General features: G+C 44.1%; 2 protein-coding genes across 2 annotated transcripts; one reads left to right on the top strand and one right to left on the bottom strand.

Moving 5' to 3' along the window:
- Window positions 1-119: 119 nt before the first annotated feature.
- cgref1 (cell growth regulator with EF-hand domain 1) lies at window positions 120-3,981 on the bottom strand. The gene is made up of 6 exons (XM_084667653.1): window positions 3,719-3,981; window positions 3,321-3,402; window positions 2,887-2,952; window positions 2,042-2,115; window positions 1,661-1,785; window positions 120-1,347 (listed from the first exon to the last, which is right to left on the bottom strand). Exons 1-6 carry the CDS (start codon window positions 3,753-3,755, stop codon window positions 1,054-1,056), a joined length of 678 nt encoding a protein of 225 aa, XP_084523779.1. The 5' UTR covers window positions 3,756-3,981; the 3' UTR covers window positions 120-1,053.
- Window positions 3,982-10,543: 6,562 nt separating this feature from the next.
- kcnk2a (potassium channel, subfamily K, member 2a) lies at window positions 10,544-18,765 on the top strand. The gene is made up of 8 exons (XM_084668495.1): window positions 10,544-10,585; window positions 11,660-11,879; window positions 12,040-12,130; window positions 14,602-14,719; window positions 15,532-15,692; window positions 16,548-16,734; window positions 16,972-17,111; window positions 18,442-18,765. The coding sequence occupies exons 2-8, from the start codon at window positions 11,782-11,784 to the stop codon at window positions 18,763-18,765; spliced, it is 1,119 nt and encodes a 372-aa protein (XP_084524621.1). The 5' UTR covers window positions 10,544-10,585; window positions 11,660-11,781.
- Window positions 18,766-27,096: the final 8,331 nt, after the last annotated feature.

Raw genomic sequence — 27,096 nt, 5'->3', positions numbered from 1 at the left:
TCTGTGTACTGTTCCAATTGTGTGCCTAAACTGGCAACCCTCTACACACCAACTTCCACGACCTTTATCTAACACTTTGTTGAGGCAGCTACATTTGTTTGTACAGAAAAGGTGATAACAATGGCACAGCTGCTTTATTAAAAATATACAAACCTTCACTCAGGAAATGTACAACAAAACACTTAATTCCAGATTCTTAGAAAAATCAACACGGGTAACGTGAAATTACATGACGTTGCGTGTGTTCTGGCTAGCTTTTCTTTTTTTTTTTTACATTTTCCTAACGTAGCAGGGAAGCCTTGTATTTTCAAGACTCTGCAGGTGGATGTGCATATAGGGTGCAATGCCAGAATCATCATACTGGACTGTTGCATAAGCAAAGGTTTGAGCCAGATTCAGTCATGTTTAGACGTGCTAAAACCTTTTTACAATTTTCGAACGACACTGGTGTCGCAGACTTTAAGCCTATACTCCTAGGTCAGTGAGAAGCCCTAGGCCTTTGCTGTTGGATGAAAAAATCAGGCAGACTTTTTTTTTATCGTGGGTCAACGGGAGAAACTTGATTTTGCTGCGTTCTGACATTCGCATATCGTATATTCCATAAGGATAATTTATGGCTTCTTTAGTTGGTTTCAGCAAATGGTTATTGCATAATCGTCTGGCAATGTCTTGCACTTTCCATTTCAGCCCCATAAGGAGATCTCAAGGTGGAGACTTGGAGTGACTCAACAGCAGCATCAAGACCACACCACTGAGACGTCAGATGTGATAGAAAGTTACACGTAAGTACCTTGAAATTCAAAGAAAAGCATTTGATAAAGATTAGGAAAAAAAAGAAGCTAAAAGCAACTGTAAAGGACGATAAATATTGTGTTGTGTAATCCTGTAGACTGGACTGATTGCTATAAGGGGTCAGAGTGTGTGTCTGCGTGTGACTGTGTTTACCAATCTATCGGTCCCAGGTAGGTCTTTTGGAGTGATTTCTTTTGTTTGTTACTATAGTACAGCACATGTGCGTGTTGTAAAACTGTGGCTCTTCATGAGAGTGTCTGTTCACATCTCAGGCTGTCCCAGGTGCACTTGGGCACCGTTCTCCTGCTCCAGTTCTGCAGGAGCCTCTGGGATTTGTAGTTCTTCCTGCTCCATTGGCCGATCTTCCTGTTTCTGCTGCGGTTCTACCTCTCCCTGATGTGGTTCCTGGTCCCCTACTGGTTCCTGTGGGAGAGGTGCATTGTGGGAATTGGAGTCCTGTTGGGGTATGGGAGGGGAGAGAAGCTCGGAGGGTGCCAAAAGCCCATCCTGGTTTAGATCCCGAGTCTGCAGAAGGAAATCTACCATGGACACCACCTGAAACACAAACACACCTTATAATTCATCACCTGTAATCAAAAACTCTAGGTTGTGTCATTGCAGATTTAGTTTCTCCAAACAACAGTCGGTGCAGCAATTTGGCTGTAACATTATCTGCCAAGCAGTTCAACTTCCTTGAGCAGTAACACTGTACAAAATGCATCATGAAACACAACACCAGTACTGGTAATAATTTCCTGATTCAGTTTCCAATAAGAGACACTGTTACAATACCAGGGTTTGTATGCATCAGTCAACATGCCATGATGTTAAACTCAAATGCCTTCATACAAATTAAAAATAACCCCACCGTATCAGCTGACAGTGTGCCTGGTGCATTGTGGGTGTTGTAGTCTGAAATTAGCTTCATCAATTCCAAGCCGTCCATGTGACCGCTGCGGTCGTAGTCATGGAGAGAGAACAGGAAGAACACCTCTGTCGCAAGAAACAAAGAAGAAACAACACAATCCTATAACAGTAACAGGACACTGCAACACAAATCTGTCCTGGCTGCCTGTGTCCCTGTCATATATTTTGCATTTCGCTCTCTTGGTGTATAAGTGCAATTTCGTTATCAATTACGTTTGCCCTGCTCTAACCTGTCCTGCAGACTTGATATCACCCTAGCAACACTGCAGCAGTCCTTGCTGTTAGTGGGGTCAGGAGGCGTGCTCCTTCCTGGTCTTCCTACCTTGATCCCAGGTGTTGAGAACAGGCTCTGGCTGATCCTGCTTCACGCTGCCCTTAATGTAGCTCTGCAGCAGTCTGGAACAGGGGTCAGAAGTCACAAGGTCATAGGGGTCAGAGCTCAGACAGGGGCCACTCAAGACAGTGGTGGGGCTTGTGTAAGGTTTGTGTTTAGGCACTCGACAGTGGGATGTGAAAATGTTTGTACTACCGTGAATTCTAGTAAATCAAATCAAATAAAATTTATTTTGTATAGCCCTTTTTACACGCAAGCATGTCACAGAGGGCTTCACATACGCCCATAGAACTGCCCCTCAACCAACCTAAACCCTAGTAGAGAGAATCCTACCAGGGATGAGTCCTATGAAATATATAATCTTCAGTTCTTTCTCTTAAATGTCAGCATTGGTTATGAACACAACAGTCCAAGACCCAGACCTGTGTGTGTGTGTGTGTGTCCTGGTGCTCAGCTGTGTAAAATCACACACTAATCTAGTCAGAGCCAAGATCTAGAACACAGGCACACAGCAGAGATATTTCCAGAGAGAAGTGAATGTACTAAAAACTGTGTATTTATTAACTCCTCACTCCAGCTACTCACAGGAATGTGAACACATGTTTACCATCACCACACCAAGATAGTAAAAGAAGCAATATAACAACATCCTAACCGGTTTGGTCAGAACATGTTAACCTTGTCCTATACGACTGAAACCTACAACACAACATTCCGGTCAAAGTCCACAGGACATGCATACAACAGATGCCTTTATCTGACTGACATTAAGTTCAGATGTGGTCTAAAATATTTCCCTATTCAAATGACTGCAGAACGCAGCTGTCACTCACTTGCGGTTCTCCTCGCCAGAGCCAAAAGGATTGGCTAGTGGAGGTGGACTTTCAGAGGACTCCTCTCTGTGGAACCAACCCAGGAAAAGAGGGAAACAATTATTGAAACTGCAGACGCCACGATGGCTGTCATTATTAGTCAAGTCCAAAGGTGAGCATTCGCAATCCAAGTCTATCTGCTATTCCACCTTGCATCCTCCTTATTGCAGAGGGGATGCACAGCACCATAATAAAGGCCACCTCCAATACACTTAACCTGATCCGAACTGATTGCTGTCAAACGGAGCAATTACCTAGCCTATGTCAAAGACAGAAACACAATTTAGTATAACAGGTAGATCAAACTCTGATCCTGCTTTTCAAGTATGCCTGACTGATAACGCCCTAAATAAGGTGGACTGTGTGAGAGAGAGACAGACAAAAGACTACCCTACCTTTGGGAGCCAGTTACCTGCGGCGCACACAAACTGTGGGACGCCAGCAGTATGAGAGACAGCACACCTGTCACCAACATACCTGTAAGTACAAGCAAGGCACTCTAATTCCATATCCCAGTCTGTTACCACGACAGGCATTACAGTAGTAAGATAAAAACAACTACAGAGACACATTATCTATTATATTATTATTATCATATGCGTAGTTGGCTGGTTGGATGTTGTCCGCTCTACCAGACTCTACACAAAAGCTAGCTAACACTTAAGGCTAGCAATAGGCTACCATCCTGTAGAGCATCCCATATTGTTATTTCTTGAAAACAATAACTTCTCCATTATGGTGGAGCTAGCGATACATCGCATGATATACAGTAACAATTAAACCATTAGCCTACCCGTCGGCATTTCAGATGTGTAGACAGACAGAAGCATTGTACGGTCGCTGTTCTGTTGTGACTTGTAGATTCCGATTCATAGCGGGTGGATCATACAATGTTAGACCGCCCTCTCAGTCTCAGTCTGCACTGCGCAGCGGCAAAGTCAACTGGCTCAGTTTAGGTCAATAACAGAGTCCACGTGGAACCCCGGACGGTGGACGTGTCATGTACTAGTAGCCAGACGGTCTGCGGTAGATATCCCTCTCATTTCCCCCCTTTCTTTCTTTTCTCTCTCTCTCTCTCTCTCTCTCTCTCTCTCTCTCTCTCTCTCTCTCTCTCTCTCTCTCTCTCTCTCTCTCTCCCTCTCTCTCTCTCTTTCTCCGCCCTCACCGTTACAAACCGTCCGTGATACACATGCTGACTCGGCATTATCCGACAGAGAGAGAGAGAGAGAGGTTTTTTTGTACATGTATGTGCGGCCACATCGCTCTGCAGTTAATCAGTTTTACATTCGAATAAAGTCCTCTATATTTTTTAGCTGACACATCCAACCCAATAATTATTCAGCCTGTTGTCTTTTTTTGACCGACAAAAAAATCTACTTGGGCGTGGCTGGCAGCAGGGGTGTGAAAGGTTATCTTTTGTACCTCTCTCTCTCTCTCTCTCTCTCTCTCTCTCTCTCTCTCTCTCTCTCTCTCTCTCTCTCTCTCTGCGTCTGTCTGTGTCTCTCTCTCTGTCTCCCTCTCCCCCCCCCTCTCTCTCTCTCTCTCTCTCTCCCCCTCTCTCTCTGCGTCTGTCTGTGTCTCTCTCTTTTTGCTGTTCTACCTGTATTCCACCACACGATGGAGACTTTTCCCTCAGAATACGGACACTGCTATTATATCAAGTATCGTGGCCTACCACCGTGGCCTAGTCTGTTTTGAAACCACATCATCTTTTCCCTCTGAAAGGATCAAATGTTTGTGGTTCAACAACTTTGATTTATAGATTACAACTACCGATCCAAACAATACACACACACATGAACACGCAAATACACACACTCAGCAGGATCATAGCGGAACTAACCCAACCCAGAATCGTTGCCAACGGTAACTCAGCACAACATTGGACAGCTCTCTTAAATAAGACATTACCCCCCCCCCCCCCGCCACCCCCCAACTTCCTCAACATACACACACACACACATGTACTGTACACACAATCTTTCTCACGCACACGCTTACGTCATGCTGAGAGTGCCCTGTAGTGAGGGATGGGCCCTAGGGAGTGTTTATCCTGTCATCTCATCTCCTGGCTCTCAGATGACTCCACCAGGCACCCCCTGAAGCCGGTCCCGCCCACTACTCACCGGCCCTCGCAGTCCAGGAGCCCTCCTGGCTCAGCGTAGAAGAGGATACCCGATAAAGGAAATGTAAAAGGAAAATGATGTACAACTGTGTCTGTGTCTGTGCGTGTGTGTGTGTTCTGAGAAATCCGAATAAGGCTGATGGCCAACGTAGTCCTTCATTTCAACTACTGTGGGGGCAGCGACTCGCAGCTTCTTTCTAACCTTTAGGCCTATTTCCATCCTCTTAACTCCCCACATCCCTGTCATCACTCTCTCACGTGTCCTCATGGATATTTGATTCTCATCACTCTCTCTCATCACTCACTCCCTCTCTGATGCTGAGCCAAACCTTCACTCTGCCTTCTATAAATAGACTTGTATGGCCCTGGCATACAAGCTGTTAAAGACTAATTTAGACACACAGATTCCAGGTCTGGCTTCTACTTGAGTATTTGAGGAACCTTTGGCAGGAGTTCAGAGACATAAAGTTTACGTTTGAGAGGGAAAAAAGCATGTGTTCGTGTCTGTGTGCATGTGCCTGCCAAAGTTACTGACAAGCTACCCCAGCAGTGAACCATATTGTACTGAACAGTAAAGCTAGCCATGGGTGTAATTGCACCAGCCACGAACAAACAGCGAGCAACCGTCCAAGCTAGCATACAGAACATTCAGATCATACAACTCCCTGTCTCTCCTGCTGTTAATTTGGAACGTTTAAATGTGTGTGCGGACACTGATAAACTCAGACGAGGAAAAACCTCGTCCACTCTTCTTCTATCAGTTTCTCTCAGCTTGGTGTTGTAGTAGCCTCTGTCTAATTTCCCTGGAGTTAGGCAGGAATCGGTGTACATCCCACAGAAGGTCTCTTGAAATAAATATAGAATAAACATATAGTTTCCTGGGATAAATGGAGGTTCTGGGAAGACATATCATTTAAATAGGGTTCATTAGTAATAGTAGATATGGAACTGGGTCTACTTCAAGTGAATTTAAAGCGGAAAGAAATCCGCTTAAATGTGCGTGTGTGATTGAAAGAGTGGTGGAGTGGCTGTGCATGACTGCAGTTCACTATGGCAATCAACGAATACCCAGTATCACTCTGTTTAATTACCATCTTTCTGCCTGTCTGTCTCCATCCGTTTGTCGCCTGCTCTCTCTTTCTCTCAGCCACAGACACATGTACGCACACACACACATGCAAACATTCTTCAAGCCTTTGCGTGACTCTCAGCTTTTACCAAGTTCAATTACTCTCTATTTCACAGATCGTTGGTGAGCACTCAGTCTTCTTCCATGTTGTCATGAGCTCATTTACAGGAAAGGGACTATAATTGTTAACATCCATGTGTGTGTCTTTGTTGTATGTGTGTGTACGGGCAATTTTCTGGAGCTGAGTAACTCTGGTGGTATGTGGATCGATGAAGGAGCTTCGAATCACACAATCGCAGTCAGCTATGAGACCAACTGTCATTTGCTCTAATCCTGAGTTTTATGACCCGACAGATTGCAATGAACTGTGCCCACAACAGACACTTATCTGCATGTTCCAGAAATGTTCAGATGTACACTTTTTTTGTTGTGGCCTGAGCTGCACAGAGCTAATTAATTCTTCCCTTCGGTCTATCTTTACAGACGCCCACACAGCAGTTATTGCTCTGAATATTCAGGCAGGCTAGGTCGAATCTGATTCTTACTTTCACATTTTTCTGCTTTCGTTATTTTTTCTCTCCTTTTTCGTTCATTGTCTCTGACTCTTTCATTGCCTCTCTCTCTCTTGAATAAATCAGCTCTTCCCCCTCATCATAAGCCTCTTTGTTTGTTTTCCAGATGCAGATAGAGTTGACTCCACCTTCTCTGAATGCCACGATAAATTTAGCTCAGCTTTTTTTTTTCTACTCTTTTTCCCTCAGTTTATTTTGACCCTCGTTTGTGGTGGTGCAGATGGCACGGCCGTGTTTACCCTCTCCTTTACTAGTCTAATGCTCCTCTTCTCTCCTTTGCCCTGCCGCCCGGGGGCCACTGGAGGTGTTTCATGGGAGGAGGGCAGGGGGGAGAGGGAATTCTGCTGGAGTTCTCAGTGGGAGGGGGGAGGGCATCTCCACCGAGGAACGGTACCATGTTTTGAGGGCGCAACAGAAATAGATCAATGACAGAAATTGCTTGACTTCATTCCCTGCAGTGAGCAGTGAGGAGGGAAGGGTGTGAGACAGTGGCAGTTCTAGACAAATTTTACTGCGGGGGCCAAGGAGGGCCCAGTGTTTAATCAGAGGGGCACAAATTATATTTGAACATTAAATACTTTAATTTAGCTTTACATTAAAATCATACAAACGCCTCTGGCTCTCCCGTCTTCCAGATCCTCAGCTCTCTCAATACCTTGATATGTTTCTCTAACTTTTTTATTTACTGGGGCAAAAAAGGCTGCAATGTCCCTTCCTCATTTCATGATGACTACTCGAGGAAGAAAAAACGTTTTTTTTCTTCCAGTCAGCTCAGGGGGGCCACAGGGGGGGCCAGGGACATTTTTACAGGGGCACTGGCCCCTGTAGGCCACCGTGTAGAACCGCGCCTGGTGTGAGATGTGAAGGGCCTCGACGTGGCAGGTAAACAAACAAACAAACACAGACTGAACAAGAAAAACAACACCCTGAAAGATCAAGATTCCCCACTAACAACAGACTAACATAATTGCATTTGTATTGTGTCTTTCTGCTCCCCCTCAAACTACAGTTCACATTCCAGGATTTTGTTTCCCAGGTTGGTTGTTTTTTACTAAATATATATATTTTTTTATCTTTGTGACAGAAAGAGAGAGAGTGGGAGTGAGAGAAAAAGACAGAAAGAAAGATAGAGAGTGAGAGAGGAAGTAGAGAGTGAGAGAGGAATAGAGAGGGAGAGAGGATGAACTCTTGCTGTCCAGCTATGTTGGTGTTCCCAGAACATCTCTGTTTGTTTTAGGCATAGCGTAAGTGCATTCACGTATATATATCCCCCACATACACACATACACACACACACAGGACCCTTCGTCCAACACACCCCTCACTGTTCTCACCAGTTATGTAACCCTAGAAAACCACCAATTCACCACTCCCACCCCTATAATAATAACAGTAAGCACCTCCACAGCTATTTTTAGGCCCTGACCCTATTCTCGATAATAATAGTTTTTGTTTGACCCTAGATGCATTGGGACTTGCTAACTAAACATTGACATGGACATCCATGCAGCACAGTATCAGCCCTAGCTAACCTTTGACCCCTGGGGGAATGTGCAGTTTAGATGGTTGAGAAGACCTGTAAGCTAGCTCGTTTAGCACACCCTCATCTGATAAAACACTGGGATGCTGAACTTCATCTGGGTTTGCTGGCATTCACATGTTTGGTTTGGGTACATTTAGCGGTGAAAGTGTTTCTTTTGTTGTCAAAACATCTACCCAAATTGATTTAATAGCATGTGGGTTTTTAAGGTTTAGGTTGTTGCTTAGCCATGATTATAGTGGGGTGGTTTGAAACCAAGCCATTCAATGGGTAAATGTATTTGAAGCAAGTGAAAGAATTCCAGACGGAGTGAAGTAGAAAAACATTCATTGTATGTCATCTTTAATCTGAATAATCAATAGTAAACCTGGAAAGCTGGAAAGTTAATCTTGCCATCTTTAATCGGAATAATCAATATTAAACCTGGAAAGTTAATTTAGCCTGACACACACAGGCAGAGAGCACACACCTTTGCCCGCACGCCCCCCTCCCCCACACAACCATGCATGAGGTCACACACATTCTACACACCTAGTCAACAGTTCCTGTCACACACCACGGAACATTTTTTCCAGTTTTCCAGATCGTTGGGTTTTGGGGGTGGTTTCTGGTTGGACCCGTGTGGCGTTTGGAGGACGTGAGGCGGGTATTTCCGTGGCAATGGCTGTGTAATTACATGCCTGTCACTTGGAATTTTGGGGCATTTCTCCACAGGCACCTGAAGGGGAACCTCTTGTTAGCTTTAATTAAACCACAAGTAGACTGGGGGCCTAAAAACAGACATGAGTCAGGATTAGCCCACCCCCGGTTCTGACCTCCTCTGACAGGAGGTGAGGGAGCAGGAAGGTTGAAGTCAACACTCGGAAACCACCTAAACCATCTTCCTCATTAGGGCCCCTCAGGTTGCCGTGGAGACGTATGGGGTCACTATGGGGTCAGCGTTGATTACCGTAAAGATGTAAGGTTTGACTGGCCCTTGTGAGGCCCCTTCTCTCCTGGCCAGTTAAAACCCCGAGTGACCCTCTCATTCATTCTCTCTGTAGCTTGTCAGGGTGCATATGTCACAGGTGTCGTTGCATCACTCGTCAAGTGTCGCACGGTTCCGCGTTTTTGCCTTCTCCTGGGTTCAATCTTGAGTCCTCTGACCAGACGCCACACCTAACAACCTTATACAAGCACCACGTTAGCCAGCCATGCCAACAAAAATCCAGCTTTTCGGTATTTGAGCTGAGGAGTGAGTAAATCAGGTAAATCCAATTAAAATGTATCTACAAGGAGGGAGGGGGGAGGTGGGGAGGGGGGGGGGATGGAGGGAGGGGCGGGGGTGGAGGGAGGGTGAAGGGGGGGGTTGAGGGAGGGGGGGGGATAGGAACCGATGTTTGGGCCGAACACAATCATTGTTTAAAGCACCTGATAGAACTACACATCTGGAATCATCTTTCGCAGAACTAGTCCAGCAGGAAACAAGCTCCTTTTTAGACCGGTTTCCTCCTGAACCCGACCAACACTCAGAACCAACAACAGACTCTGAAAATGTTAATTAAGGTACATGACACAATCAAACCAAAAAGGACTGCAGATGGTGGCCAGGCTATACACTGTAGGATATGCAGTATTTTGGCATCAGAACCACCCAACCTGTCTAGAGTTTGTCGATGTTTTCAGAGTGGGTTTAGACGCAATGACACTGGAGGAAGAGTGGATTCAGCAGAATGTGCTTTACATTCAAAAAAACTTGTGGAACACATAGCAGTGTTGCTAACTTTAAAAACATCGATAAGTTTGGCCTTTAATCTAGAACACACGGTTTAGAAAGAGAAATAATGAGTAGTGGGGGAGACCGCATGTCCTATAGGATGAATGTGAGCTGGCATGATGATTTGTAGTGGACTCACTCACCCCACCCCACTCACTCACGTGTCAGACAGCGGAGCGGGGAGGGCTATAGATACTCAAGAGGAAATTTCCGATTTTGCCCCCTACTAACCCCCTTTTACCCCTCCCCTCTCCCGCCGCTGTTTACTCTGTCCCGGGCCCCGCTGCTGCGCGCTCAGCATCACCTCCGAGGTAAAAACGCGGCGGTCGCCGCGTCCGCGAGTTCAGAAGAGACAGAGGAGAGTAGTCGCTCGGGTGACATGTGGAAAGGTCCGACCGCGCGCACCTGCCTGTAAGCTCCCAGCGACACAAGAAAAGTAGAGAAGACGGAACGCGAAGAGGAAATATTCCCCTAATCACGGAAAGGACGTCTGATGAGGAGCGGAGAGCAGAGGGCATCGGGTAGAGAAGAAGTGAGTGCATGCGCGTAAAAGTAGCTAGTTTAGCTCATTTGATAAGATGAATGAGATTATAGTTGGTTTCTGCACTTTAACGTTTAATAGATCTGAGAGGAAAAAAATATATAATTCTCACAGAAGTTGTTATGCTGCCAAATAAAACAAAGACATATTTTTTGACAAACACTCACATTTTATTTAATTAATTTTAAGAGAGAGTGGGTGTCTCACGCGTAAAACCTTATCGTTGACAGGATACAGCAAATTATTTTCTTTTTCCTTCTCCTGACATTGAACTCGAAAATGGTTTAATGATTGTTATACGATCATTAAATAATTGATGCATTTTGCCTAAGCGATACTTTTCAGGTTTAACCTACAATTGATGGCACTTTAAAGATTAGGGCTCCATTTCCTAAGGAGCCGTACAGTAATAGGTTGTGTTCTCACATGACAGTTAAAACGCTTATGGACTTTGTCTATAGGAATATTTTGTAAAGAAATATTTGTTTGATTCTTAACAGTGGGAATACTTGTCCGTTACACAAGTGTATAAATTGCACCATATGTGCAACTTACCATTGTAGTACAGTACTGTACAGTCTGTAGGGTTTAACTCGAAGTTGGTTATCATCAGCTCTGAACTATAACTCTCTCTCTCTTCTCTTCTCTCTCTGCTTTGCCGTTTCTTTAACCTCCATTCACCCATTTCGTTTAGTTTCTCCCCCCCATTCCCTTGTCCCCACTCACTGTGTTAATCCACCTGCTTTTACCCTCTCTCACGGCCGTTTTTCCCAGTAATAATTAGTAAAAGTCCGCATGTTGAACTGCACAGGAAAGCGTGTGTGTATAAATCGATCGGGGTTTTTCTTTCGCTTGATCTCATCAAGGCTTGACTTTACTCCTTTGACTTTTAATATGTTACACTGCGTCTCGAATGGGATGCACTTCCCACCTCATGATTTACAGCCAGTTTGGGGATAGTCTGAGAACACAAAGAAACAAAGTTAATTGAATGTACCATTCAATTGGAAGACATCCCTAATCAACCAATCAATTCATCTTTCTTCCCCCACCTCCACCTACCCCTTGCAGTGGCAGCACCTGACCTACTGGACCCCAAATCCGCCACTCACAACACCAAGCCCCGCCTCTCCTTCTCCACCAAGCCAATAACACTGAACCCCGAAGAGGACTGCGACACCATCACCACAGTCATGAAGTGGAAGACAGTGTCTGCCATATTCCTGCTGGTGGGGCTGTACCTGGTGATGGGAGCAGCGGTGTTTAGGACCCTGGAGCAGCCACACGAAAGGCAGGCTTTCCCTTTATTAACCTGTCAATCTACCAAACAAACCGTGACACAGTGTCTGTGTCTGTGTCGGTGTCTGTCTCTGTCTGTCTAAGCTTGCCCACCTGTCTGTCTGTCTGTCTGTCTCCCCCATGCTGACAACTTCTCCCTTTGTACCTCTCAGTGCCCAGCGGTTGGCTATTCTGGCCCAGAAACTGGAGTTCCTGTCCAGGCACTCCTGTGTCAACCACAGCCAGCTGGAGGAACTGGTTAGGGTGAGACTATGGGACACACATTCTCCCACACATACACTCACTCACATGCACCCATACACACAAACACACACTCACACATGCAGGGAAAATAAAGTGATATGATATGATACATTTGATATGAGTTTATGCAACAAAAAAAGGTAGGATTTAGATTGAAATGTAAACATTTCAAAAACAGATTTGGGATTGTGAGTTGTCTTATCTGCCTACAACAGAAAATCCAGTAACCAGCGAATTAGGGTAGAATTGAAGTTAAAACGAGCCTGTAGTTTCTCAGTCAAGTAAGTATGGCTGAATAGTGTTGAATGCTGATGAGAAATCGATAAAAAGGAGCCTAGCATAAGGTTTTGGGGCCTCCAGATGTTGATAGAGAAAATTTAACAATACAAGTTTTGCATTGTTAAATGCTTTGTTAGTTTCTGCTATGGATCTAACTGTTTCTCCACCCGCTCCAATAACACCTGCTTAACTTCTCAAAAGGTTTTAATCACCAATGAGGTGATTTACAGGTCTAAAGTAATTCAAGAAGCTTTGTGTGTGTGTGTGTGTGCATGTGCATGTGCATGTGTGTGTATGTGTGTGTATGTTTGAGTGTAACCAAAACAGACTAGGATCAAAGTGTAGAGATATTTATTCAACAGGGTGGTCCAGGAATAGGCAACATTTGGTACACAGGCAAACAGGGCAATAGAGGTTGCCACCCAACCATCCACCCATCCAACCATCCACCCATCCATCCATTGCGCTCCATCATAGTTCAAAGTTCATAAAACTATTTTTTTTTGTAATCTAGCAACACGTGACATTTTACATACTGTTCGCACACACGCACGCACACACACACAGACGCGCACACACACACACACGCACACATGCTGACAGAGCCAGCCCTCCTCCTGCTTGTGTCTGTGCTGTGTCACTTCAGCACCACGGCCAGCTCCTGGTCAGCCCAGACAGCAGAACATTGTAGCAAAGCTCTCTAGCTATCTGAAGGCCTCCCAATGTATTCAGACACACACACACACACGCACACACACACACTCACACACGTCTCTCTTCACTACTACACTACAGAAGAGCATTCTATCAGTCTTTCAGAGCCTCTACCAGGACTCCTTCAGCTTTGTTGGCTAGACATTGTGCCTGAGTGGTTTTCTGAATTGGAGATGCTGTGATCATTTTGTTCATGTGGTAAAAGCATACACATACATGTACACAAACACACACACACACACACACACACACGTACACAAACTGCTGACTGCACACAGGTGCACAGATGTTGTGTTGGATGATGGCAGGTTGGTTAAGGGTTTATTCCCAAACGGTTAAACAACATTATTATCAGCAGGTAACAGACACAAAACAGAAATCCAACTCCCATTGCAACGCTGCAAACACACATGCACACGCACACAGTTTCCCAAAATGTAACTTATCCATAATGATATGTCCCTATGTCATGTCATATCCATATGTCATGTCATGTCCCTATGTCATGTCATGTCCCCCCCACCACACCACAGCACACCACACCACACCACACCACACCATACCATACCACACCACACCACACCATACCACACCATACCATACCACACCACAGCATACCATACCACACCACAGCATACCATACCACACCACACCACACCACACCATACCATACCATACCATACCATACCACACCACAGCATACCATACCACACCATACCACACCATACCACACCATACCATACCATACCACACCATACCATACCATACCATACCATACCATACCATACCATACCATACCACACCACAGCATACCATACCATACCATACCATATCATACCACACCACACCATACCATACCATATCATACCACACCACAGCACACCATACCACAGCACACCACAGCACACGACAGCACACCATACCATACCATACCACACCATACCACTAGTCTGATCCGATGATCAGGAGGCAGATTCCACATGACATCATTTGCATGACTCTTCATAGTTTGTCATTAATATTTGGATGCTTTGCTTAGTAAGTTGGATGGAGAGAAAAGCTATAATTGTCTAAGACTAGCATGCACAGTGCCACAGATGAATGGGAATGCATGCATGCTTTTACACACACAGACTCACCAGACTCTCTTGTACAAAAAAAAAATTCTGCTCATGTATCTCCTTTCAACATGAATTAGAAGGTTATTATAACACCATGGACTTCAAGGTCAAACAGAAAGCTAATGTGTGGAATCTTTATTAAACTGTGGAGTCTCTAGGCTGTCTTTATGAAATACGCTGCCTATCTCAGAATCAGAAACAGAATCAGAAGGGATTTTATTCGCCATGAATGTTTACACAAACAAGGAATTTACTTTGGCAGGGAGGTGCATACATTAAACATATAGGAATATTGAAACTTAAATACTTAAACTTACACAACTTAAATATCTGTGTATGTGTGTGTACCTCCAACAGCAAGTGGTGTCCGCTATTCGTTCTGGAGTTAATCCAGCTGGAACACTGACCAATCAGGGCAGTCTGTGGGACCTTAGCTCCTCCTTCTTCTTTGCTGGGACTGTCATCACCACCATCGGTAAAGTCTTACTCATGCACAGACAAACATATACAAATGAACTCTTGATTTTTGCAAATTTCATAAACTGACCAACCAATATGATAACTAGTTATGGTCATGTGGTCGAGGTGTAAGCATGTTGTTAGGTTGTTAGTTATTACGGTGAAGAAATGTTTACATTAAGAATAAGTTCAATCACAAACCAAACGCGGTTTTTGAAATCTCGACTGAACGTTAAAGACAAATATAAAAAAGACACAAGAAGATTCTTCCGACACAGTTTCCTCAGACAACAGAGGGTTATCTGTTGAAGACAAAGTGAGCTAAGTGTTTAGACTGCACGGCCATTCTCCTCTGCCAAACTCTTTCATCTCCTCTCTCTCGTTCCTAGACTCTCCTTGATCTGGGTGAACGGAAGGAGAAGGGGGGTCACGCCTGCACCTATGGGACTGGGTGGAGAAAGAATTAAAAAAGGAGGGGTTGGAAGAGACGTAGCTAGGGACGACCTAGTGGAGACACAGTGTAGAGCAGGATGAGAGCGTCTGCTAAATGGCTAAATGTACAAAGACACAGGGGTCTTGGATGCACAGCAGGGGGGTTCCCCCATACTTTAAACACCCATTCAGCATAAACTTTGTGCTCTTAAATGGAAACAATATGCTTATTATAATGGTGCAAATGGTCCCCATCTGTAGATTATTATATTGTTTTTTCACTTTTAAATGATACAGCACAATTTAAAAATTGATGGCAAATTATTTTGAGGACCCCCCCTGGCACTTCACCCTAGTCAGCAGAAGATTAATTTATGTTCCTGTGTGTGTGTCCAGGTTTTGGCAACATCTCACCCCACACCGAGGGCGGGCGGATATTCTGTATCGTCTACGCCCTCCTGGGAATCCCTCTTTTCGGTTTCCTACTGGCTGGTGTTGGGGACCAACTTGGGACCATATTTGGCAAGAGCATCGCCAAAGTGGAGAAGATATTTGTGGTGAGTCCAGGGAACATCTGGCCTCACATTCTCACTCACAGTACCACAGCCTCCTGGTGTGTTTAATTTACCTCAAAATGTATACTTTTGAAACTCAGTGGTTTTCCAGGTGATGTAAATCAAGTGCGCCCAAACAATTAAACAATATTTGCAAGCAGTGTTTAATTGAGGTATTTGAATTGATATGAATAGCTTAGACAGAGTTGACTAACAAACTAACTTATCCATATGCAGTCTGGGATTTGTACTTTCTGAAAGTCTGTTTGCTGCAATGATTAATTTGCTGAATACAGAAATCTTCGCCTTCAGCATGTGTGTGTGTTTGTGTTTAAAAAGATGTATTATTTTTTACCAACTTTTATTCACAGGGGTGTTTAGGAAAGTAATTGTGTTTTGGGGGTTGAAGGCAGACAGCTGTTTGAAACAGATAATAGACTGAAGTCCAGTGACCAGTGTTTTGAAGGAGGCCAGTTTTCAGTGTGTGTGAGGCGCGACGTAACTACTTCTCCATGCTCTTGGGACTGCAGTCCTGGCTATTAGCTACATCCTAACTGAGGGCTTGGGGAAATGTATTCATGACCATATCTCACTGGGGAATAGTGTCATCCCTACTGCATCTCTCTATCCCTCATGTCTGCGGTACATTCTAAAAGGATTAGTGTCTGAAATGCATTGATTCGTTGACACTATAGATTTTGGCCCCTAAAAAATATCAGACACAGCAATACATTTTCGTAAATAAGAAGATAACAATACATATTGACGGCAAACGTATTTTAGCCCCAAAGAGTAAATCCATGCCCTTTTCTCTCTCCCTCTTTCCGTTAACCTTCCTCTATCTTTCCCATTCGTCAGAAGTGGGACGTGAGCCAGACAAAGATCCGAGTGACGTCCACCGTCCTCTTCATCCTCTTCGGCTGCCTGCTCTTCGTGGCGTTGCCGGCCGCCATCTTTAAACACATCGAAGGCTGGAGCGCTCTCGAGTCTCTATACTTTGTTGTCATCACCTTGACAACTATCGGGTTTGGGGACTTTGTCGCTGGTAACGACATTTCAGATTTACAATGTGATCCTGAGTCAAAATAAAGCCACAAGGTAGATTTTGCTTAATCCGTTCCATAGACAGCAATGGACAAGAATCGATCCTTGTAGCTACCGTAACATTCATCCTGTCCAGAGAACAGTCCCAGCAAGAGGAGGGAGGTGCCATCTCAGAAGGGGGTCTTATTACAATCACAAAACTAGCATGTGTGAACATGTCCATGCTGTTTTCCTTTAGGTGGTTCTGAGATTGAGTATTTGGACTACTACAAGCCTGTCGTATGGTTCTGGATCCTGGTCGGTCTGGCCTATTTTGCTGCAGTGCTCAGCATGATAGGAGACTGGCTAAGAGTCATTTCCAAGAAGACCAAAGAGGAGGTACGTGAGTGAGAGAGAGTGAGAGAGAGTGAGAGAGATAGAGAGGTTGCTGGTTGGTGTATGCTAAAGGCCTCTGAACTTTAGTCCACTTCATCTCATTCAAAACACCACAATCGTTTTCAATCAAGTTAAATATTTCCCAATCAGATCAAATCCACCTGAAAAGGCTATGAGTTTCTCCAGGGACTCTCCCTGTCTCCTAAAAGGTGAACACACATGGAGTTCTATCCTCCTCTATTGAATTGGCTTTTAACCAAGCATCCAATCAAGCAGCCGATGGTATATTTACTGGTAAAGGCCCTGATCCTTTTCTTCGTTAAAATAGATTTTTCTCTATTGTTCTTTTGTGTTGCAAATACATCGTCTATCGTGTTCATTTGCACTGTGGGTAAAACAGCACCTCAGCGCTCATGTGATCTGTCTAATGTCCCTGTCAGTCAAACATATTTGATACATGGTGGCTCTGAAGCTGTAGTTTTGTGCGTGAGGGTTATGAGGGTTAGCGTTCTATAAGGGGTTGGTTTGATACCCCAAGCCTGTCTCTTTCCTGAACTTCTGTGGGAGTCTATAACTGTGAATGTCATGTCTGAGTGTTCCAGTTCTCTATCCCTCCAGCCCCAGCACACATGACTTAAAGATCCAAGTAGCAAAGCCTCTGAAAGAAGCTTCCTAACAGATGGAAACGACCACAACCCACGCAAACAATGAACAACCCCTTCTTCAACCTCTGATCTTTTACAACACACAGTCGCTCGCTGTTGCCTTTTCATTACTTGTATATCAATAAATGATACCGGTAACATAGACCAGCGTCTATTACACTAACACCCTCATTTACTAAGCAGATAGCAGTATCTATAGCTGTTTTTACATCACTCCAATCTGTTTGAGGAACTGAAGTATACAGTACACCCAGCAGGTGGTCTATGGTCCCTGATCTCTGTATGTTGACTCTGAATTCATGTAATTTCATTTTGGCAGCTTTGGCAAAGACTGAGGCCATGTATATGGATTTATTTGGGTGTGTGCTTGTGTGTGTTTGTTTGGGTGTAGCATTGTGTGTGGTCCTGTGTGTGTTTGTGTGCATGTGTGTTAGGACTACATTTTCCACGCCGGATCATAAAGAGCGAACGGCTCAGGCGAGGCAGGTGTTGGAAACACACATGTAATTGAGGTGACTTCCTGGAAACGACACAGAAAGCAAGACGGTCTGCAACAGGCTTACCAACCTCTTCCCTACTTTCTCTTTTTATCCCTCCACCCCACTCTCTCCTTCCTCCCCTCCACCGCCCTCCCTAACGCCCCCGGCCCCTTTGTTTCTTCTCCCCAGGTGGGGGAGATCCGCGCCCACGCCGCCGAGTGGACAGCCAACGTCTCCGCGGAGTTTAAGGAGACAAGGAGGCGGGTCAGCGTGGAGATCTACGACAAGTTCCAGCGGGCCGCCTCCATTAAGCGCAAGCTGTCATCCGAGCTGGGCCTCAACCTCGCCCCGGAGCTGACCATGCCCAGAAGGGCCCTGTCCGTCAACTTCAACGACGAACGGGAGAAGGAGGCGGGGTTGCCGACCCTGACCAGAAATGGCGGCCTGTTTTTCAACGGCCTCGGGGGCGACCCGGAGGGAGGTGACGACGTCATCATCGAACATCTCAAATAAGGTTTGCGGCCTCCACCTTTGGCCTCCGAAAGCCAAACCGCAACTTTCTGAATCTCCGATCGCGGCAGACAAATAGCAGACCGATGGCATCGTCATGAAACATCTACACCTACACCGGTGGGCTGTGAGGCAGTCTAACGTCCATCACAACCGAACTATGATGTCTACGCATGTGAATGACTGTTTGTTGTTTTCCCGGGTTGAGACAGTGTCAGTAGGATAACTAACATGAGAGGAACCGATGATTTCCTTTCTGCCTTTAACCTGAATGTGAGTCTTGTGGGCGGTCCAAACGGGTTCCAATCTTCTTGACAGTTGGAAGAACCATTTTTATTCACCGAAGAGACCATTCCTGTGCCTACATTTTTTTAAGATTACCAACTTGAATTTAAGTGAAAAGGCACATATGCAGGAACATTGTTTGGTTTGGACAAGAGCACACTTGAAGAGTGGTTATGGTTAAACCAAAGTCTGTTGTCTTTGACGTCGTGATCACTTCAAGATTATATTGTGAATGATAGTTGAAACCATAGACATAATAAAGAGTAGACGCCGCATTGGCTGCTGGGGACGAGAAATGCGGCCGCCATCTTGGAAAGGTCAAATTCCCAGTTGCGTAGCAGCAGAATAAACAAGATGCCGCAACACCGTGCAGCATATTCATGATCTAATCGGCGAACCATCTTAAATAGGGCTCAGGGGATTACTTTTCACAAGTAATATTTACCATTACAGTACTATTTGTTGCATTTTGTAAATAAAATCTTACCAACGTTGAGAAATTTTTAGCAAGAATCTTTGATATTGCTGTACTGAAATTGTAGCTAGCAAGCTACAGTACTGTAGCCTAGCCCCCTATGTTTACTGCACCGGCCGGTGTATACCCGGCTATGAACTGAGACTTGATATGTCATATTCCATAACACTGACTTAGATGACTCAACTGACACAAGAATGCTATTGTAGAAATAAAACAGATATTACTGGAAAACATTGGCCTGCGAATTTTACACAAGTGGCACCGACTGTAGGCATCAGGGCAGTCGCTATAGTAGGCTACTTGTACTTCTTCCACAATTGACCGAATTGGCCAAACAAGGCACGTACATTTAGCTTATAGTTTATATAATCTTGCAAGTTCATGCTGTTTTTTCAAATTTCACAGAAAGCTGGCAAAATCAAGACTAAACAGTGCTACTACTGTCATAGCTGCCTATCAAAAACGGCCAAGCCGGACACTTAATTCTTTGCTCAAATAACTCACGTCACTCCCACAAACAAATTCTTCGTAAGTAAAAAGTTTAGACTTTTAATCGACAATATTGACAACATATATTAAGAAACTTGTCTTTACTCATAATATCGTCTCCGATTTCAATTCGAAGCTGTGAATCTAACACAGAAGGCAATCTCCCATGGTCTCCGCTCTGGCTCCGCCTCGGAAAACAATGGCTCCCGTTGCTGACGATACATTTATTTCCCCCTCCCAGTAACCCCTAACCAATGACATGTACTTTGAGCTTAAGTTGTCATGAGTATCTGGCAGTTTTCAGAAATAAAATCGGCAATTGGACGGCAAAGATATTGACGCAGGAAACAGGGGCATTTTAATGCCCATATTTGAATGGTCCGGCAGGAAAGGGTTTAAAGGAAAGGCCCACAAGGAATATTAAAATACGCCGAAACATGTGGCCTGTATCATAGCTACATGTATGACCGTTGCAGCAAAAAAAAACGGTGTGAAATTTTTTTGGTATTCAGTGCGGTATGATAAATTAAATGCGCTGACAGCTCATTTCCCCAACCAAACAGATTACACTGAGTGGAGCGATCGCACCTTTCCAAGATGGCTGCCCCACGTCTCGTCAGCGCCAGTAGGCAGTAGCGTTCGATGCGGCGTCTATTCTTAATTATGTCTATGGTTGAAACAACAGAATGTGATGTCATAATGTAATGCTTGAGATTCCTGAGGGCGTGTTTCTGTGTGGGGAGCCAACTGGGATGCTTCACATGAGGCAGAAGCAATGTATGATTGGTTGGCTCCAAAGTGCACTTCCTGTTGCACTCAATTACTTAATCTCTGCGGAATCCTGTCATCTATATCACTTTAATACTGCCGGTCTTGTTGATTTCATGTATCTAGTAAGGGAATAATTGGCCCCTGTCAAAGAATGTCATTAAATTACATTGCCAGCAGGACGAATGGATGCTATCACCAAGAAACAAAATGGCTGCCTTGTAAACTGACACTGTCTACTTTTATCAATCTCTGTATTGAATGCAATGTTCAGTTATGCCAAAGTAATCGAGGAGGGAGAGTTTGACCACTTCACTCTGCCTGTAGAAGTGCACATGTGTACAACCATTTCTTCTCTACAACATGAGAGTCATCAATTCACTTTTATCTTTGAAATGCATGTGGAATTATAAGCATGACTGTCCTAGCATAGAAATAATGATTTTGTTTTTCATAGAATCACTGTTTTGTGATCAAATTGAAGATTACAAGAAAATGTTTATGGAAAACAAAATAGTTATTAAACAAGACTAAAAAAAGTAGGTTCTTTAGGAGATGGTTGATGAGAATTGATGCACATAGCAGATGGATGCACAAGTTAGATGACTGAATGTTACTTGAAATCTTACTAATCGACACCATTCAACAGGTAAATTACACTTCAAACTTGACCGAACTATATATTTATAGTATAATTAACTGAATACTTTCCAAAGATAAGCCTACAAACACAACACACAGTCACAATACCCGCTCATACACTCTCTCCTTGGTTCACCTGCCATTCAAAATGCACTTTTATGTACTGTAACAGCCTTTTCTGAACATGACCTACCCTTTAAACACTGCTATTTATCGCAAAAGTGTTCATATCGTAGTATGGTGATGGCTACATCAAGTCATTTGGCTGTGATGTTGCTAAACAGTTAGCTAAAAAAAACGCTGTGGTGTTGCTAAGCAGTTAGCAAAGAACGTTGATGCGAAGAACTTATTAGCATCCTAAAACAAAGCAAATAGACGCCACACAGAACCAAAACAGCTTCCGCTATCCTCCTTCTAAAAAAACCCCCTTACAGAACCACTCTGGTTCGCTGCTAGAACACTTATATTTCAAAAAGGTCTAGGAACTGAAAACAGAGTACCATTCTTTTTCATGATGTGTGCTCATTTAGGTGTGAAAGCATGCACCAAAGCACTGAAAAATAATTCTTAAAAATCTTTAAAAGAACTGCATGTTATAGGCTACTAACTAGGTGTTGAAACGTGCTTACAGTAGGGTGATACTATACTAATATGTTCTACATATCCGGACTAATCTAAAACCCCCGATAGATGGGTCAGAAAAATGTGATTCATATTGTAGGGTTAGGTTTAGGGTCAGGGCTCGGCCTGTTTGTGATGAGAAAGATAAAGGGGTGAGGAGGTACTGGAGAGAGGGAGATGGGCATTGATGAGGAAGAAAAGGAGGATGAAAGAAAAGAAGCAACATGATTGTGTCCACATCATAGCCTCTGCCTCCCTCTTTGAAATGTTTCTTTTACAGTATATTTTTAATTTTTTTAAATTTTTACTGTGTGTTTGTGTTCAGATTTTTTCCTTTAATAAGATCCACATTCATATGAACACATCTGTAGTAAAAAATAAATCTAACAGTATTAACAAAATGATTCTTAAGTGCCAGGTGTTTTTAAATTAATGATGTTTTACATTTTGTTGTTTTCTACAACTTGGGACCTTACAGCAGTTGTCCTTATGCTGTAAATTTAGATTTTATCAAACGAATCATGTCAGATAATTGTACAATGAGTGTATACCCATGTAATTGGTCAGCAAGATTCTTGTTATATATTACTTGAAAAATACAGTATTGTCAATTCTTAACCTGGCTTCTTGTCTCAATCAACAACACCCACTCTATATTCTTATCGTTAAAACTGTTAAACTGTAGACTCCATTACTGGAGGTAGGCTATTACCCACGGCGTGATGGAGTCCGGTTTTTACAATGATGCCGGTGATGAGATGAGGAGAGTTATATCAACTCTGGGACAGTAGGACACAACTCGTCGCCTTCGTTGACCAATCAGAAAAGGGCATTTGGAGCGTGAAGTTATGTTATGTAAACTGGATTCAGTTGGCGAGCCAGAATCAACAGACAAAACGGCAACTCATGCGTGATCACGTAACGAGGTAACATATTTGCTTTGAGTGAGGTTTCGTATAGTATTTAATTAGTTTGCGCTTGAAAGCCCCGGTATCATGACCCATGCGGCTTGCTACTATCTAGCCTACTAGAGAAGTTCTACACTGAAGTCGGATGTATCGTCGAATATTAAAACAATGCTGTCAACTGTAGGACTAGTCTTCTCAAAGAGGTTACAATCATGGACAGTCCTATAAAGCGTCCTTTTCATCATTAAGGTTCATTAGTTTCACCATAAAAGGTCATGGTAAATAAATGAATCAATCTAAAAACGACTGAAGATGCTGCAGGGTCAGCTGCTGTACCTGTGCAAAACTCAAATTTCAACGTTTCTGTTTGCGTATGTCTCAAGTATCTGAGGGGATTTTCTGTATTTGGCTTATGTCTGCTCTCAGCTGAGCAGCAGCTGCCGTTATCCATTATTCAGACTGATCTGTGAGAATTAAAGTTTGGATGTTGCATTATTCACTGGTCGTCTCTCAACCCTGATTGCTCTTGGTCGTTGTTCGTAGGTTAGTCGGGGCTGTAGACCCAGTGGCGGATCTAGAACATTTTACATGGAGTGGCAAAGGGGGGGCAAGAGGTCTTGGCAGGGTGGCATGGGTAAACTGTCCGTGGGAATCCCTATAAGTGAATGGCTTTAACAAAACAGATACAAAAATAATTTTAAACTACGGTAGTTATTGTTTAATCATGCCCTTACACACTACAGACGTTTTTAATTCACAACAGGAATAAGCCCAATGTGTTCAAACAAAACAAAACTGTGCATCTTTTAAAAAGTAGGCTAAAAGTATAAAAAGCTAAATGTAAAGTACAATAATTGTGTCAAAGATGCAGTGGACTACAAGTATAAAACAGCAGCAAATTAAAAACGTATACCTATAATTACAGTCCACAAATGTCCTATGATCACCCATCTTTTTTAGGAAAGCTTAAGGCCACGGTTATTGTGCTTTGCAGCAAAACGTTTCACTAACGATATGAGAGTAAGTGGATTTCATAGGACTGCTTAGCAAATCATAAAAATGATCAATCTCCAAACTGGCACTGTAGGCTATTGTGTGTTGTAACGTAACGTTGGCAAAACAGCGACCATCAGTAAATGTTATGGATACAAACAAGTATAGTTTGCACAGACAAGGAATTTACTTTGGTAGGAGAGCCTACCTAGGCAGCCATTTTCAAGCGGCAACTAGAAATGTTACAGCATAACATGAGGAGAGACTGTGAACGCCGCTCTGCACGTTTGATGCAGGGACGTAGCATTACATTTAAAATTAAAAATGTAATTGTTCCCTTTCGGTAAATGTATCGTGCAGTTCAATGTTTTGAGAAGCTTGTGGACATAGTGGCAGTTTGTTCAAGTACAGTTTTTGGATCACCAAAGTTAGGGGGGCAGCTGCCCCCCTTGCCCCACTGTAGATCTGCCCATGTGTAGACTGTACAGCAAGCGTTTGCTTAGTTGATAGCTAAGCTAACACACGTTGGTAAAAAAAAAAAATGGTATTTACATTATGCCAACTATCAATTAACTTGTGGGGGGGGGGGGTAAATGTTTCAATCACGACAACCCTATCCCAAACACTTATGGCAGCCACGTTTACTGGAGCGTACATCTGGAGCGTCCAATAACTTAAGTCAAAAAGTTAAGTTGAACTGTTCTTGGCTGTTCTCAGTGCGTGAGGACTTGTTCATCTTCAGCCAGGTGCTGCCGCATCCCTCTGGATGTGTGTGTGTGTGTGTGTTTGTACACAGGATAGGCATGCACGTGAAGATGCACATGCTCATGTTTGTGTTCATATAATAGAACGTTAGCCACTCAGCCCGTGGCTGGAATAGCATTGGGTTCTATCCCTTGGCCTGGCCTTGCTCATGTGGGTTACCGTGGTGATTTTGTAGAAGAGGGTTATATAGTCGTACACAATACTCTTCAACAGACCAAAATATATAATTTACTTTCAACTTGGTTGTTGTACTACTAACATAAGATGTGGCACATGTGAGAGGTTTGCGAGTGACCCAACTTGGAACTACATGAATCACATATAGTCACATTGACTTAAAACTGAACAATGTCCAGATGCTGTCGAACGACGGTGCAAAGTGACACCTGCCGAATGCGCCATCTCATTGTTACCAAGCCCTGCGTTTAACTTCACCTATTTCTTTCCAACTCTGATGAATCCTTTCCAATTTCTAGTTTTTCACACTATCCTGCCTGACTGGCAGCCAACCAATTTCACCAGACAACATAGCAGCTCACCATATGTTCATCTCTATGTTACCCCCTTCTACTTCTAACCATCTCTCCCTGCCCCCCTATATCACCCCCTCCGCTCACTCCCTCGTTCTCAACTTCCTGTCACTGGCTTGGCCCCCCCGGCGTTGTCCCCGGCGACAGTTGCTTAGACAGCGTTGCCGGGGAGAGAATGGAGCAGGTCATGCATACAGGGACATCGTGGGTGCAGACACACACACACACACACGGTCACACCCCAGACACACAAACTCACACACACACACGGTCACACCCCAGACACACAAACTCACACCAGACACACACCCACCCTGCAGACACACACTTGTTTCAGCGCCAGACTAAACACAGTTTGGCTTGGCCCATGGCATCACTTCCCATGTCCTGGTCCTCTCACAGCACCGGTTGGTACTGGCTCTTAGGCTTACGCCAACTTCCACAGACATCTACACTGAGAAATTGGCCAGCAGACAGTCAGTCAGCCCTGGGAAAGTATGTGTGTGTATGTGTTGGTACTGTCCAGTAGTGTGTGGAGGGTTTAAATGGTATGTTGGTAATTATTGCGTGCGTGTCTGTTGGGCGAGTTTAATTGTTGACAGCGAGTCTGTAGACTTTGTAATGAGTGTTGTGTGTTTGTGAATGTAGCTGTATGTTTTGAATTTCTGCGTGTGTGGAAAATCTGCTCTGTGGGCACTGTGCTGTGGGGGGGGGGGGAGGGCCCGATTGTTATTCTAAGCAGAGAAGCTGTTGCTAGGAAGAGTTTCCTGATTACATTATTGGCTGCTGGGTCTGAGAAGAGGAAGGGATGAAGAGAGAAGGGGGTGTTGAGAAGGAGTGGGAGACAGAAAGCAGAGGTTCCATTCCTCCATTCATAAATGAGCCTTATACCAAATCAGTCATTCATTCATTCATTGATTATTCACAGCAGGCATGCTAACGGGACCGATGCACAGCCATGTGATCCATGGCATGAAATTGATTCATCAAATGTAACTGCATTTAATGTAAAAGGAAGCCTTTCAGCGAATCTATACATTTTAATGTATTTCTTTACTGATTAAAGGGACCAATGCCACAATACAGAAGTCCCTTTACAACAGTGACAGAGTATAGGCCTAATTACATTTACCAGCTGCTCTTATCCAGAGCGACTTACAGTAAGTACAGGGACATTCCCCCCGAGGCAAGTAGGGTGAAGTGCCTTGCCCAAGGAAATGTCATTTTGCAGGGCCGGGAATCGTACCGGCAACCTTCTGATTAATAGCCCGATTCCCTAACCGCTCAGCTATCTGACTCCCTTGAACTAACTGAAGAACCAGTCCTTTGTTTCGGACGGCTTCAGCAGTGAACTTCCTACAGTCTGAGCTTCCAAGACACTCCTAAAACAGCCTTGAAGCACTTGACGGAGGGTCGACCTCCGATACAGGACGGCCTTGTAGAAATGGTCACATTTACATGTATTCATTGAGCAGACGCTTTTATCCAAAGCGACTTCCAAGAGAGAGCTTTACAAAGTGCATTGATAGTTGAGTTATCTAGGCCTCTAGGTTATCTAGGCCTCTAGGTTATCTAGGCCTCTAGGTTATCTAGGCCTCTAGGTTATCTAGTGCCTCTAGGTTATCTAGGCCTCTAGGTTATCTAGGCCTCTAGGTTATCTAGGCCTCTAGGTTATCTAGTGCCTCTAGGTTATCTAGGCCTCTAGGTTATCTAGGCCTCTAGGTTATCTAGGCCTCTAGGTTATCTAGGCCTCTAGGTTATCTAGTGCCTCTTCGGACACCATCTTGGGAGGGGGGGGGTCCCCAAACAGTTTGATGTGAGGGGAACACCAACAGCATGGACCCCCCCTCTCAGA

This window comes from Hypomesus nipponensis, chromosome 12 (genome assembly GCF_054491055.1).
Source record: "Hypomesus nipponensis isolate SF chromosome 12, ASM5449105v1, whole genome shotgun sequence".
NCBI lineage: Eukaryota > Metazoa > Chordata > Actinopteri > Osmeriformes > Osmeridae > Hypomesus > Hypomesus nipponensis.
This window is presented reverse-complemented; position numbering and strand designations above follow the sequence as displayed.

Coding starts and splice junctions, on each gene's coding strand:
- kcnk2a (XM_084668495.1), top strand. CDS start 11,782: ATGAAGTGGAAGACAGTGTCTGCCATATTCCTGCTGGTGGGGCTGTAC. Junction 14,720..15,531: donor GACTGTCATCACCACCATCG/GTAAAGTCTTAC, acceptor GTGTGTGTCCAG/GTTTTGGCAACATCTCACCC. Junction 15,693..16,547: donor AAGTGGAGAAGATATTTGTG/GTGAGTCCAGGG, acceptor CCCATTCGTCAG/AAGTGGGACGTGAGCCAGAC.
- cgref1 (XM_084667653.1), bottom strand. CDS start 3,755: ATGCTTCTGTCTGTCTACACATCTGAAATGCCGACGG. Junction 2,953..3,320: donor CAGGTAACTGGCTCCCAAAG/GTAGGGTAGTCT, acceptor TTGGTTCCACAG/AGAGGAGTCCTCTGAAAGTC. Junction 2,116..2,886: donor TCTGGCGAGGAGAACCGCAA/GTGAGTGACAGC, acceptor CCCCTGTTCCAG/ACTGCTGCAGAGCTACATTA.